The 13,831-nt window shown below is 32.3% G+C and overlaps 1 protein-coding gene across 1 annotated transcript in view; it reads left to right on the forward strand.

Annotated features, from left to right (window-relative positions):
• The window catches only part of LOC140452290 (transmembrane protease serine 9-like), a 59,951-nt gene extending 46,589 nt beyond the window's left edge, over window positions 1-13,362 (forward strand). The window contains exons 5-7 of the mRNA XM_072546494.1: window positions 1,830-2,136; window positions 7,259-7,458; window positions 13,108-13,362. Coding sequence (XP_072402595.1) covers window positions 1,830-2,136; window positions 7,259-7,458; window positions 13,108-13,361 — 761 coding nt within the window. The 3' untranslated portion in view covers window position 13,362. The remainder of the gene's footprint in view (window positions 1-1,829; window positions 2,137-7,258; window positions 7,459-13,107) is intronic.
• Window positions 13,363-13,831: the final 469 nt, after the last annotated feature.

Here is a 13,831-nt window from a genome sequence, read left to right on the forward strand (position 1 = left end):
CTATAAACCATGAATTATTCAAGAAGCCATAGAAATTGAAAGAAGGCCAAACTGTCTCAATAACAGAGATGACGGCATACGGTTGCCTTTGACATTGAGACCTCTCATAAAGAAAATATCATCCGCTTCTCCCGCGTCAATCCACTCGCTAACCACCTCCAGCCTCCACCTAAACCACGTCACCATCAACGGTATAAATGAACCGTCCTTTGTTCTCGGTAGCATTAATGCATTGGTTTTGATGAAAAAAAATTTTGATTAATAAAAAAAATTGTAGTTCGGAAAATTTTTTATTCAATATTACAAATATTAATTAGGCTATTTACATCAAGACGATATTGTACATCACGTTGAAGTAATTTAAACTAATTTTAATATTTAATTGGCCAGCCTTTGTTTTTAATAACTAGTTCACATCTTTTGGGCATGGAATTTATTAATTTTTGCACAATACAGTGATGCCAAGCGTGGATTAGAGATTCGATTAATTTCGTTTTATTTGTGGGTTTGCTTTGGAAATGATGTTTGATATCCTTTGCCACAAATTTTCGATAAGATTGAGGTCCGGGATTGCGCTGGCCAGTGCATCCTATCAATTCCATTACTCTTCATCCAAGCTTTATCCAATTTTGCTCTATGGCAAGGAGCATTATCATCCTGAAAAATAAATTTTTCTTCGCCAAACATGTCTTTTTTACTACGCAGCATCTTATTCTGTAGTACCTCAATGTATTTGGTAGCATTCATCATCCCAGAGACAAAGTGTAGGCGACCAACTCCTCGAGCGGACATGCAACCCCATATCACAACGGAGGTTGGATGTCTAATTGTGGGAAGAACAATTTTGGAGAATTTTCTCCAAATTTTGGAGAAAATTCTTTACCAGGAAATCTTCTGATGTAGGCATTTCCAGCATGATTATTAATATTGAAAGTATATTCATCACTAAACAGTATCTTCTGCCACTGCTCTGCTGTCCAGATTCGATGTTCCCTGGCCCATTTCAAACGGTGCAATCTTTGCTTTTCTGAAAGCAATGGTTTCTTCCGTGCCTTACATCCTCTAAGTCCAAAACTAAGCAGTCTTTTTTTCTCACAGTGGAAGTGCACACGCTTACATCTGTAGATTCAGACCACAATTTCGTCAATTGGGTGGAATTAGGGTTTCTGTCTGCCAGACTTGTTCTTCTTAACGCAGCGTCATCCCGAAAAAAAGTTGTCTTTGGTCGGCCACTACGCGGTCTGTCCTCAATTTTTCCTTGTTCAGCATACTTCCTAATGACTCTAATTACTGTAGATTGATTACAGTTTACTGCGGATGCTATTTCGTGACTAGATTTGTCAATTTTATGGTCAAAAATAATTTCAAATCGCTTTTCGTTCTATAATTTAGTTTGTTTGGTCTAAGATGACATTTTGACCTTTTTGTCAAAAATCAAAGAGTGAATTAATGTGTTAGGGTAACTACAGTGTTTATCTAGTCAAAATATGTGGCAAATTTGTCATTAAGATTCAATTTAATAGTACTTTAACGACTTAATAATTAGCTCTTAATTTTCTCGGATTATGGGAAGTCCTCGGATTATCCCTTCAATCAGATTATTTTAACCTTTTCTGTAGAATTTTGAGCTAGTAATAAAAAAAAACATTAGTAAGTATACCGATAATGCTAATTACAAGCACAACCTTACAATGAATTAGCGAAAATATACAAAAAACTTGTGTTAAACCTCAAAAACTTGGTGCTATAAGGTGCTTAGGTGATGCAGGATTTTTTAACACCACTGTATGTATGTACATTAAATGTATAAATATTTATTTATTTTATAGTTCATGGGAACTCAGTTGCTCCTAAAAATCTTCAGATACATGAAGGAGGAATTAAAGCCGAAATTGGTCAATATCCTTTTGCAACTTCCATTGAGTTGGTGATAACTGATCTAGTGACGGATACATATATGCACATCTGCAATGGGATCATTATTCATGAAAGATGGGCATTAACTGCGGCTTCTTGTGCAGGACTTTCATCGGTAGTTGTTGGTGGTAACGTTGATTTGGACCAAAACGAGCCTACAAAACAAATTGTGGGAATTGAAGAATTTGTTATACATCCTGATTTTGATATTTTTAAAAAGTAAGTAAAAATATATAGTCTATAAAGTAAAGGTATTAAATAGATAAAAGAACTAAAATTTCAGGATATACTGTAAAAAATATTGGTAGCAATGAATAAATTTAAATGGACAAAAGCTTAAAATAAAGAAATAAGTAGGTAGTTATATTAAAATTTTCTTACAAAATCACGAATAAATTAATTGAAATATACGAAACAAGATAGATATATATATATATATATATGTATATATATATATATATATATATATATATATATATATATATATATATATATATATATATATATATATATATGCAAAAAGATATGTAGAAAAAATAGGCGAATAGACCTGGCATATAGTTTATTTAAAAAAGATGTATGGTCTTCTTCCTGATATTTTCACTTTATTTTATTTTTTGTTTTATATTACTAGTAAATATTCTTATAAAATTGTTTAATTTTAACTTACTTATTAGCAGAGTACAGATGACAATATGATGGACTCACAATTCCTTCCCTGTATCCTAATCTGTATTATTAACGATTGTTGTGATTTAAGTAGACATTCACATTATATTTTTCGTTTTCCAACTCGTTGTTCTTTTCCCGATTTAGTTGTTACAGATTTCCGTTTATATTCAAGGTTTTTTACCTATTCTTTGAGCACTTATTAAAACATTTTTTTTCTCTTCTTCTTTTTCTCCTTCTTTTTTAGCAGTCTCTTCTGGTGCACTCCTGGACATAGACCCCACCTTGTATTCTTTATGTTCGCCTGTCTTGAGCTATATTGAGCTTGAGCAATATTCTCTAAGGCAAGTGTAAATAACTTAGGCGATATCGTGTTTGCTTTTCTGACTTCTTTCCTCATGAGTATTACGTTGGTTTTTAAGTTTTGAGTTATTTTTCTTCTTTAAGTCTTCTTTTGTAATTGAAACTAACACTAAAATTGTAGTTGTGACATCAATATATGGTTTTACATTATTCCAAATTTAAATTCTCATGTGACTCTAGGTCGATGACATTGGATAAAAGTTTAATACTTAAAGAGCAACATGTTTCTTTGCTCGGCTTAAACACGGGGTTCTTGTCAGTTAAAACGAAACAGACCATAGCAGTTGGTCTGTGGTCTGTTTTGCAGCCCTTTTATGTTATTTTAAAATACTATTGTATCATCTGCGTACAGCAGGTTATTGAGCTTGGCTCCATTTATTGAGATACCTTCATCAATATATTTTAGAGCCTCTTTAAAAATGTGCTCCGAGTACAGATTGAATATCAGTGGTGAAATTATGCACCCTTGTCTTACTCCCCTTAAGATTTTGACCTGATCTGTTTTCAACATTATTCTATTCTTAACGGAGCTTTACTAAAAATGAATCACATTGATCGTAAGTATCATTATCTTGAGACTCGAAGGAGTAATTGAACTCCGTGTTAAAAATGTAACTATACAACCATTTCTTGGCAAACAAATTTTCATCTGTATTATTTTGTTTACATTATGCTTTATAAAATCTATACATTTTTGTAATAGAAAGGTGACTTTCCAGGTATTTTCTGCTCGATCTCTTACGCGAATAATGTAATTCTTTAACAGGAAATTTTAAAATATGATCGCGAACTTTTTGTTTCACAAATTTATGTAATTCATGGTTTCCACGCTTTCCTCCCTTTTATTCACAGCAATTATACCACCTGCGTTTTGTTTCTTAAAAGAAGTGGTCACAAAAGTTATGTGAAATGTGCAGCGTGTTAAGGAAAATATTTTAAACACACGTACAATGAAAACGTTTTTGTTAATATAATACTGTCGTATCTAAGCTCTAGAATCCTTTCTTGTACCAGTTCCACATCTTTTTCTAAACGTTTGTACCACTTGGTTATGCGATGATATTTATAAACCGACTTTTATAAATATTATACCATCTCGATTGATGGTGGTGAGTTAGCTAGATGAGTGGAAAATAAAAACTCGCTTGCCCCTTAAGTTTTGGGAAACTACGCTAATTCTAAACAGTCTTAAAAAAATTTGAAAACCTGAAAGAACAGTAATTGTACTGGTTTGCAAGTCAAGAGTTCCAAAGTGGAACAAAGACTCGAATATGGCACACACTTTCAATCAGGCACACCCTGTACATCACTATCCACAATCACAATCTACTACATACAATCACTATTCGCCGAATCAGAGTACGTATTCTAAGAAGTGCTCGTATTACTGATCGAACGAATATTGATTTTCAGCTTTACCAACGAGGAGGTCTTTACTAGGACGATTTTTGTGATATGTCAAATGAAACTTAAAAAGTTCTTACAAGAGATTTGGATGACTCAAGTACAACGCAAACTTCAGCCAATTACGTCTTGCGAACGACGAGTCAAGCAATATTAGAGCCTTTGCAGAGCCTTCTACTTTGCAAAGCTCTACCTTGGGGAACCCCAAAAAAACAGCATTTATGTTTTTTCTTTTTAGCTCAGAAATTTTCTCATTAAATTTTAATCGGCACATCAAACTAAACGGTAGTTTTACTTATTTTTTAGGATTATTTTTATCTTGGAAGTGTGTTCTAGTCCAGCAATAACTTTTTTGTGTTGTTTACTTATTTATCAATAAGTATCTATTTGTCTTTGACTTTCCTACCTATTTGTTTTGCATTTATATTCTCATTTATTCATTCAGAGTCTGCAGAATAATCGCTTTGATAATATTGGTGTCTGCTGTACAATCGTTCATGTCTTCTTCAAATTCTGTTTCCCGTTATAAGTGTGATTCTTTCCTTCCATTAATTGTTCTTCATTTGGTGTGAAGTTAGGAAGCGTAAATCTTAATTGAACTACAAATATTTCAGAATTTATTAAATTATACCTGTTATAAATTTTGAAACTCTTATTTTTACTTTTGAAATCAATTTGCCGCAGTTTTCTCCTTTTTGCATCATATTCGTTAAAATTCCTCGTCCTCTCATGCTTCATGTGCTATATCAAATTTCATGCTGTTGACTGTATTAATCTTTCATGGGCGTGAGCAAATTAAATAGTTTTAAACAATTTTCTTTGACTGGTTAACAATTATATAACTACCCGTAATGATTTATAGTATAAAAAAAATATTGACCCTCCCCCTATTTTATTAAGGGAGTAGGAATAATACTTTCCAGTGCCCATATACGAAAAATTTAAATTTAAAAAAGAAGCATTTCAAACTAATTTTACTTTAATTGGAACTCATAAAATACACAATATGTATGTAAAAATGAAAAAGTACATCTCATTGGCTATGAAATTTCTTAAAACAGGGTGTTATGCATAATGGAAGATTACAGTAGGTGCAGATATATCGAGTCCTTTTCTCATTTTGCTTAGTACTGGGCATCCTACATCGTCTGTAATTTTTCTCCTTGTTTGGCATATGTCTACCAACTTTCGCTAATCTTACTTCAGTTGGAACTAAACGTTTATTTGCTAAAAATATTATGGATTTATTTCTACGTTTCCGTAAAGTAAAGCCCGAAATCAATGTCTTGCTAAATTTACTCGAAATGATAGTTGGTCGAGTTACTTTTGTCTACTTATCTTCATTAATATGAACGAGTCGATTATAGCCATATCGACTAAATAGTAGAAAATTCTGAACCACCATGTGGCAGATCTTCGTCCAATGAACTATCTTTCGTGATATTGGCCGAATTTAAGGACACCGATCATTACCTGATTTTAAACGCGTACAGCGTACAGCTTCAGGGCATGACACATTTTTGTTGTGGAGCCATCTTTTACTACTGACAAAATCTATATCTCGTGGAGAGAAACAGTTGCTCAAGATGTTAACTGGTTTATTATCCATCCACTTTATTGCAGCTACCTTTTGTTTTGTACTAAACATAAATTCTCCACGGCACATCTTTTTTACTTTTATAGATATCTGGTAATCACTTTCTGTGTGGCTATCAAACATCCCTTGTTTTTTAAACAGTTCGCAAGGTTTCTAACAATCTTTTTGCCTAGGTACTTTGCTCTGTCAACTTCTGCCGACTTTCCAGTGTAAATATGGAAATTCTATATATAGCCTGTAATTAAGTCTGCCAAGCACCATACATTATAGCCTTGTTTGACAGGCTTCATGAGCATGTATTGTTTGAGTGATGGTATGCCCTTGTGCAGTTTGTCATATCTAGGTTTTCCTCGAGGCACTGCATTAAAAAATTTTTGTTAATTAGTTTTTTGTATCTCTTAGATCCAAATACTTGCCAAACTGTTGATACGCCTAAATATGGATCAGTGAATCAGTAATAGGAAAGCTGAGGAAGTGTATGTATTTTCACTATAATCATTACTTAAATTAGACCTTCAGCTCCTCTAGATTTATATCTTACCAATTATTAGATGGACCGGGTTGATTTGTCTTATTAGCGCTTCTAGGCCAATTCTGGTTTGCATATAGATTAATCTGATAAACTATCGTATCAAGAATATCTAAATCAAAAATGTTGGTGAAATAATCGATTTCTTTGCCTTTAATGTTAAAATCGTATGCAGAATTGGCATCTTTGGAAAAATCAAGTGTAGGGTTGTCAAATAAATCTGTGTTTTGATCCCATTCCTCATCATTTTCTTCACCTTTACTATCTTCCGATACATATGGTTGAAAATGTAACGGAGATATAGGGAAAAAATTTACCTGAATATTAAGCATGTGAAGATTACAAACAGGCTGTATTCGCACCAGAAAAATCTTTCAAATTTGTAAGTTCTTCGAAAGCACCTTCATCTGCTTCAATGTTTCTTATTGTCATGTAAAGAATATAAATAAGCTAATACAGCCTCAGCATATCTGGGGTTATTTAGATCCCACATTTCTAAAATAAAATAATAAAAATGAACAACGAGGATGGTCGGTGGAAAGTATATAACTCACTTACAAATATAGATTTAGCATACGTCAAATACGTTCTATTATCATTGTTTTTATATAAATGTCTGTATAAAAGTCAAAAGAATAGAAAAATAATATCTAAATCCTTAGCACTCACCCTGGGGGTAGAAACTATAGGAGACCAAGGTTCAGACCATTTGGGCTGAAGCGTCTTTGAAGAAGAAAATTCATTAAATATTTATAAAAAAAAGTACTTATGTTTTTTAGTCCTGGACCAAACGATATCACTCTTGTAAGGTTAAACCAATCTTTTGTGTTCAATGATGTTGTGAAACCCATTCAATTACCAGAACCAGGAGCTATAGTAGAAGGTACTGCTGATCTTATTGGTTATGCTCGTAATGAAACAGTAGATACAAATTTCCATTTAGAATATATACTGGACTTGCCCATTTTAGATTTTGCAGGTAATTTTATTATAACTGGTTAACAAAATTGATCTTTAAATGTTAAATGAATTATTTATTTCACCCTAATATTAACTGTATTGACGATAGTCTTAGATTCATCTTTAGAATCTGCCATCATATATATAGAAGAGGCCGGTAGGTCCTTATCTGTACGTCATTACTGCCTGACAAGATACAATATATACTTTTAGTCTAGCATCAGTGTCTACCATATGTGAAAAATACTTACTGTCTGTTGTAAATAAACAGATATTTTGTTATCTAACGTCTTATTTACATTATTAGTGTCAGTATCATCATCATAACTATCATCAAAATTATCACCATAAGCATTATCATCTGTTAACCCCTTGCACTCACTGTTTGACATAGATCTAATCCATCCTCTTTTACTGTTTTCTATCCTATGCTTTCTGCATCCAATTTCCTGTGGTTTTTCGTATGTCATCCATCTTGTTGATGGTCTACCTCGGTGTCTCTTGTTTACTCTAGGTTTCCATTATAAGTCTTTTATCCACCTATTATCATTTAAACGTGCCATATTTCTAGCCCATCTCAATTTGACTCAAGCAATATTTTCTTTTATGATATTTGTTGTTTTAGTCCTCTCTCTTACCCTTCTTGTTATTCCCAGCTTTCTATTGCTTTCTTTTCCTTTCCATTGATCTTTGAATTACTCTTAATTTAGAGGCAGATTGTTAAGTCAAAGTTTATGTTTCGGAATCACTTATTACTGGTAGTATACATGTATTGTAAATTGTTTTCTTTAAGGAAATCGGTAGCGTTCCTTTTAGAATATGTTGCGTCTTACCAAACACTGCGCATTTCAAACATATACGGCACTGACTCTCACAGGTTTTATTGTCTTTCCTAATATTATTTTGTATTCCTAGTAAATATATCTAAATATTTGATTTACTTCGTTACCATTTATACTCATAACATCACTTGGAACTAAATTGTTTATGTATTATGTTTTTTGAAAGTTTATGTTTGGGTCTACTTGTTATATTGCCTGTTTTAGTTCTTCCATCATTTTGTAACCTTCATTTAAACTCTGAGCTGTAATAACCATATCATCTGCAAAACACAAGTAACTTAAGTATTCACCATAAATATTTATTGCCTTTCTAGGTTAATCTAGTTCCTCAAACGCATATTCCAGTGCTGACGTGAATAGTTAGAGGGAGATGGTGTCGCCCTGTCTAATTCCTGACTTAATCCTATATTTATCCATAAAATGATGGAGTTTAACAGATGCTGTTGCATTGTTGTTGTTGTTCATTATAATCAAAACACGTTTAAATCAGTGTTTTTAGTGCTTGTAGGTGGTCATTTGTTCTATAGCTTTCCCAAACCCAGCTTGCCCGTAAAGATGATAGGAAACCAATTTTCGTTTTAAACATTTCGTGATGATTTTGGTAAAGCATTTGTAAATATTAGACGAGAGACTTATTGACATATAATTCACTAGATCTAATATATCCATTTTTTGTGTATTAGGATAGTGATTGCATTACTCCACTTTGTAGGAACTACACCTTTGGTTTAGTCTCCCGGGGCCTTGTTGGTTTTCGTTTCCTTTAGATTTTATTTCACTTTATCCATAATTATGTTAGGCAGAAGTTTGAATCCTTTGTTTGTTACTTTGCGTTCTCTAATATGTGAGTTCTCTTTTTGTAACTAGCTTGTATATAGTTTTTTTTTAAACTTTTTGTGGCTCTAGTATTCTCTCTCTATTTGTTGTTTTATTGTTTTCCTTCTTTTTTAGTTAAAATAATTTGTTTTTTTCCTATTACAAAGCTTTCTTCTGAGTATCTTCATATTTCCATTTTCCTCAATCAGTATTTGTATTTTCTCACTATTATCTTAGTAAGCTTTTGAGTTTAGCTCAATCGCCTTTCTGCCCCCCTCTCTTGGTGTTCATTTCTTGAATAAGCTTTTTGATTTTTTTTAATATTTACCGTGTCATTTTCGGTCAAAAGAGAGTGGTTAAGGACCCGATTTAGAGCTTTTACATAATCGTTTGTGTTTTTCATTTCATTTGGTTTTTTTATTTTATCATTTTTTCATTTCTTTTCTCTGCACTAATCTTGTTTTATCACTTTTTATCTTTACTGTGGCCCTCACTGCACAATGATCACTATCAATGCTAAGCTGATTTAATACTGTGACATCTTTGACTTATCTTTTATAAGTTATTATGAATAAATATAATTCACTTTTTATCCTTTCATTTTGACTTACCTTTGTCAATCGTCTATGTAGTTTCTGTTGTAAGAAGTTATTCATCAAATATAATTGACGGTTATGAAGGACATTTAATAGTGTCTGACTTCTCTAGTTTTTTCTCTGAAGCATCAGGTGTAACAAACTGTCCAAGTTTATTCACTGCTTTTGACATTTTTTTAAGTATAGTTATCAACCGTTTGGTCAAGTAAATTATAATCATCTGATCATAAATATGATGATCATAAACCAGATCATATCTGGTTTTTGTTAATATGAGCTTTATTTATTTATTTATTTATTTTGGAGGATAGGAAACTAGAGATAACTTTGCAGTGAATCTGAAAATTTTTCCCTACGCGGTTTTTTTTTTGGCAAAAACTCATTGTGAGAAACCTCTTAATTTTCTTCATTTTACTAAAAAGACCGTCAGTCAACATAAATAAATAAAAGTATCCCTGTTATAATACACGCTTCAAAATAATTTGGGAGACAAAAAGAAAATGCGAGAAAAGGATTTCAAATAGTTTATTTCAAATATTTTTATTAAAAAATTATTAAACAAGTGTCCCGAATATAAAATAAACGTTTTTTCTTAGAATGATCGTTCTTAGAACATTAAAAACTCAACATGTCAAAAAATGGTAACAAAAAAAAAATAACAAAATTATGTGTTGTCACCTCTCAACAAATTCGACGTTAGGTTAAGTTAGTATAGTGTACCTATGACCTTCACGGTTGTTAATTACTGTCCTACATCTGTAAGGCAAACTCATGATTAGATGGTTAATGTATTGCTGCAGTATTCTGTTCCACTTCATTGAAAGGTCCTCAAACAGTTGCTGTTTTGTACTGAATGCAATATTTTGTTGTAAAATGAGTCTGCCCTATATGTCCTATTCATGCTCAATTGGATTTAAATCTGGCGATTGTGCAGGCTATGATAAAACCTTAATTTCATTCTCTTTGAGGAATGTTCGCACAACCCTGGCAGTATGCGGACGCGCATTAATTGAAATTGGGGACCAGCTTGTTGTGCAAAGAGTACAACAATAGGTTCAAGAATAATATCGCGGTAGTCTGTTGCATTTAGAAACCTTTCCAGACAAACGAGATTGGTTCTTCCACCAAAAGTGATGCCACCCTATACCATTATACTGCCGCCTTGCTGTCTATGAACCTTCTGCACGTCTCCAAATTCTTATCCGGCTTGTATCTGGTGCAAATCCAAATCGGAACTTATCTGTGAACAAAGTAGAGGTCCACTCAGTCTAACCCAATTTGTGCATTCTTGTGCCCACTGAAAACCATGAGCGCGATTTCCTCTGGATAAACCAGACATACCCGGACAGTCTCACAGGTCTTCGATCATTTAACTCTACTTTATACAGTCTATTTATAATGGTTTGGCCCCTGGTGGGTCTCTTGCAGTCTTATTTGTAACTGTGATGATGTCTTCAATCTGGTTGGTTATCCTTGTACACTTCCCGTCATATAAAACTGGTACACTTTTTTTTCCCAATGTAAACCTGGGTTCAGACTGGATACAGTGGTTCGTGAATTAATTCGCTGTTGCCATCACAGATAACGGAATTGCACTAAATCTAATTAAAAAAAAATAAAGTTATTATTAGATAGGTATTATTTTTATCATTAACAACAAAAAACCGTATTTAATAAATTTACTAACCAGAGATAGGGTTCAGCTAATATCCAAAATATTTGAAGGATCTTTAAACCTAGATTATTGGCACAGGGAACATTGGAACGCATCTACTGTATCTAATTTTTTACTTCAATTACCTAGCGAACACGAACTGTATTTTGTATCAATAAGTTTAGTCACAGGCCAACTACCAAAATTAATTTATTATTTATTATATGAACGATAACATTAACAAAAACTAACATTATACTTTGACCTACGTAGATTATAAAGTGACAGATCCAATACCTCACTGTAATGTTTTATTATAATAATTTAAAGTTATGTCTAGATCGATTTTATCTATCACTATATTTGAATTGAAATATTTTCATAAATTATAATAAAACACAAATCAAGGTATGAGTACTTAATTGAGATAATGAAAAATTACAAAATTAATATGAGAATTTTTTAGGATGCATGTTTAAACAAATTTAATGTGACTGACTGATCGAGAATGCTCGATGTTTTAGTTTTTAGAATACTCAAAACTGGCGGTCTGTCACACAGCCCTGCTTTTAGCTGATTTCATGTAATATTTTCGTTGAACTGGCAACAGTGCCCTAGAAATTAGAATGACACATGTGACAAGATCAACTTACACAACTTGAAAAACATGATTTTCGGTAATAAGAGTTGTACCAGTTTTTTATGACGCGAACGGTACGTCCTGTATGATGCTAAGCAACATCACCAGATTTTTGATACCTTAACTACAAACGATTGATGACACTTCTGTTCGTTTGCAGGACCTCAGCAACGTCTCTTTGACTTCGGCCATCTTGAAGCATCCCGATAGCACACCAATGCGTTTCGCGATTTAAATGATATCTCTCCATTATTATCGTCTATTAAAATGTTAAAACACGTATTTACGTAAATATAGTTACTTATTAAATTAAATTAAGTCAAACTCGTTCACAATGGTCAGAATTAATCACATCAAATTATTATATCTCCCCTTCCGCTGTGTTTATCTGTCATCATCGAACTACTCGTGACCATATAAGGAAATTAGTTACTCAAGCCGATCACCGTATTAGGAATTGAGTGTGACTTCACAATGTCATCACAGAAACTACCAGTATTCCATCTTCAGCTGATTAGGATATTGGGAAGTTAGTGACTTAAGCTGATCAGCATATTAGGATAATAGTGTGACTGCATTATTAGCAGTTGCAAAACTAAATAAAAATAAACATAGACATCGAAAATATTACGTATTAAATTAAAGAAATATTACTTATTATCTTATAGACAAAAAACGCATATTAAAGTTTTGTTAATTTTTTTTATAGCCATTCTTATTGGCTACCGTTCAAGTTGGTATAAACAATAATCAACCAAACAACAAAAAAGATTAAAAACATAAATATTTATTTTTGTATTTGTAGCTAACATTGATTTAAAGCAATGCATATAGGTATCCCCTAGATTATTACCTTAAAAAAATTGCCAAAATAAGTAAAATTAAGTAGTTAATGAAAAATTAGACTGTTTACTTTTAGATAACTAGACCAATGTTAGGATAGTGTTGTCTGATATGGAAGTTATAAGTAATACGTACTGGCTAGATTTATTTAAGTACCTAACATAGATTCTAACCGAATTCATTTTTAGTAGAAATATATAATGTTTTTAACATCATGGACACACATTAAGAGTCTTATAATTTAAATTGATATAATTTCCTATAATGTTTTTTCTAGATTGTAATAAAACTGTAAACAATATGGGTATTAATGTTTTGGACGAAAAAAGTAACATTTGTGTAGGAAACCCAAACAGGAATGCAAACGACTGTTATCAAGACTATGGTGGGGCTTTGATTCAGAAATCTACTCTAATTGGTCTCGTTAGTTGGAGTATACAACCGTGTTACGTCTCAGGTGCTCCAGATGTTTTTACTAATGTAGCAAATTTTGTCGATTGGATTAATGAAACTATTGAAAATAAAAAATAGATGCGGTATTTTGTACTTTGTATTATATGTTAATTTTTTTTCTTTTCAGAATCAAGAGAAAAAAATTTCTGGAGCTATTTTCTGGTGGCATTTTAATGCAATTACTATTTTAGTTGGGAATAAGCCACAATTTAAGTTTAAAATTTTTGACGTTTTAATTTCTACGTCGGAAATCGTTCTCAAAATACAAAAAACATTAATAAATTTTTAAAAATAAACTTATTTTAAACCTAAATTGTGGCTTAATTTCAACTAAAATAGTAATTGCATTAAAATGTCACAAGAAAATAGTTTCAGAACAATATTGAGAAACCGGTATGGGCCTAGTCAACAAATACGACCTATTCAACGTACATAAAAGGGTTAAAGAAATAACAGGGCTGCAAAAAAGAAACCACAACACAACTCTTTTAGATAAAAGTGGAAATACTATGATAACGACTGACGAAAAACTAAAACAGTGGAAAGAA

The sequence above is a fragment of the Diabrotica undecimpunctata genome, chromosome 1 (assembly GCF_040954645.1).
Source record: "Diabrotica undecimpunctata isolate CICGRU chromosome 1, icDiaUnde3, whole genome shotgun sequence".
Classification (NCBI taxonomy): Eukaryota; Metazoa; Arthropoda; class Insecta; order Coleoptera; family Chrysomelidae; genus Diabrotica; species Diabrotica undecimpunctata.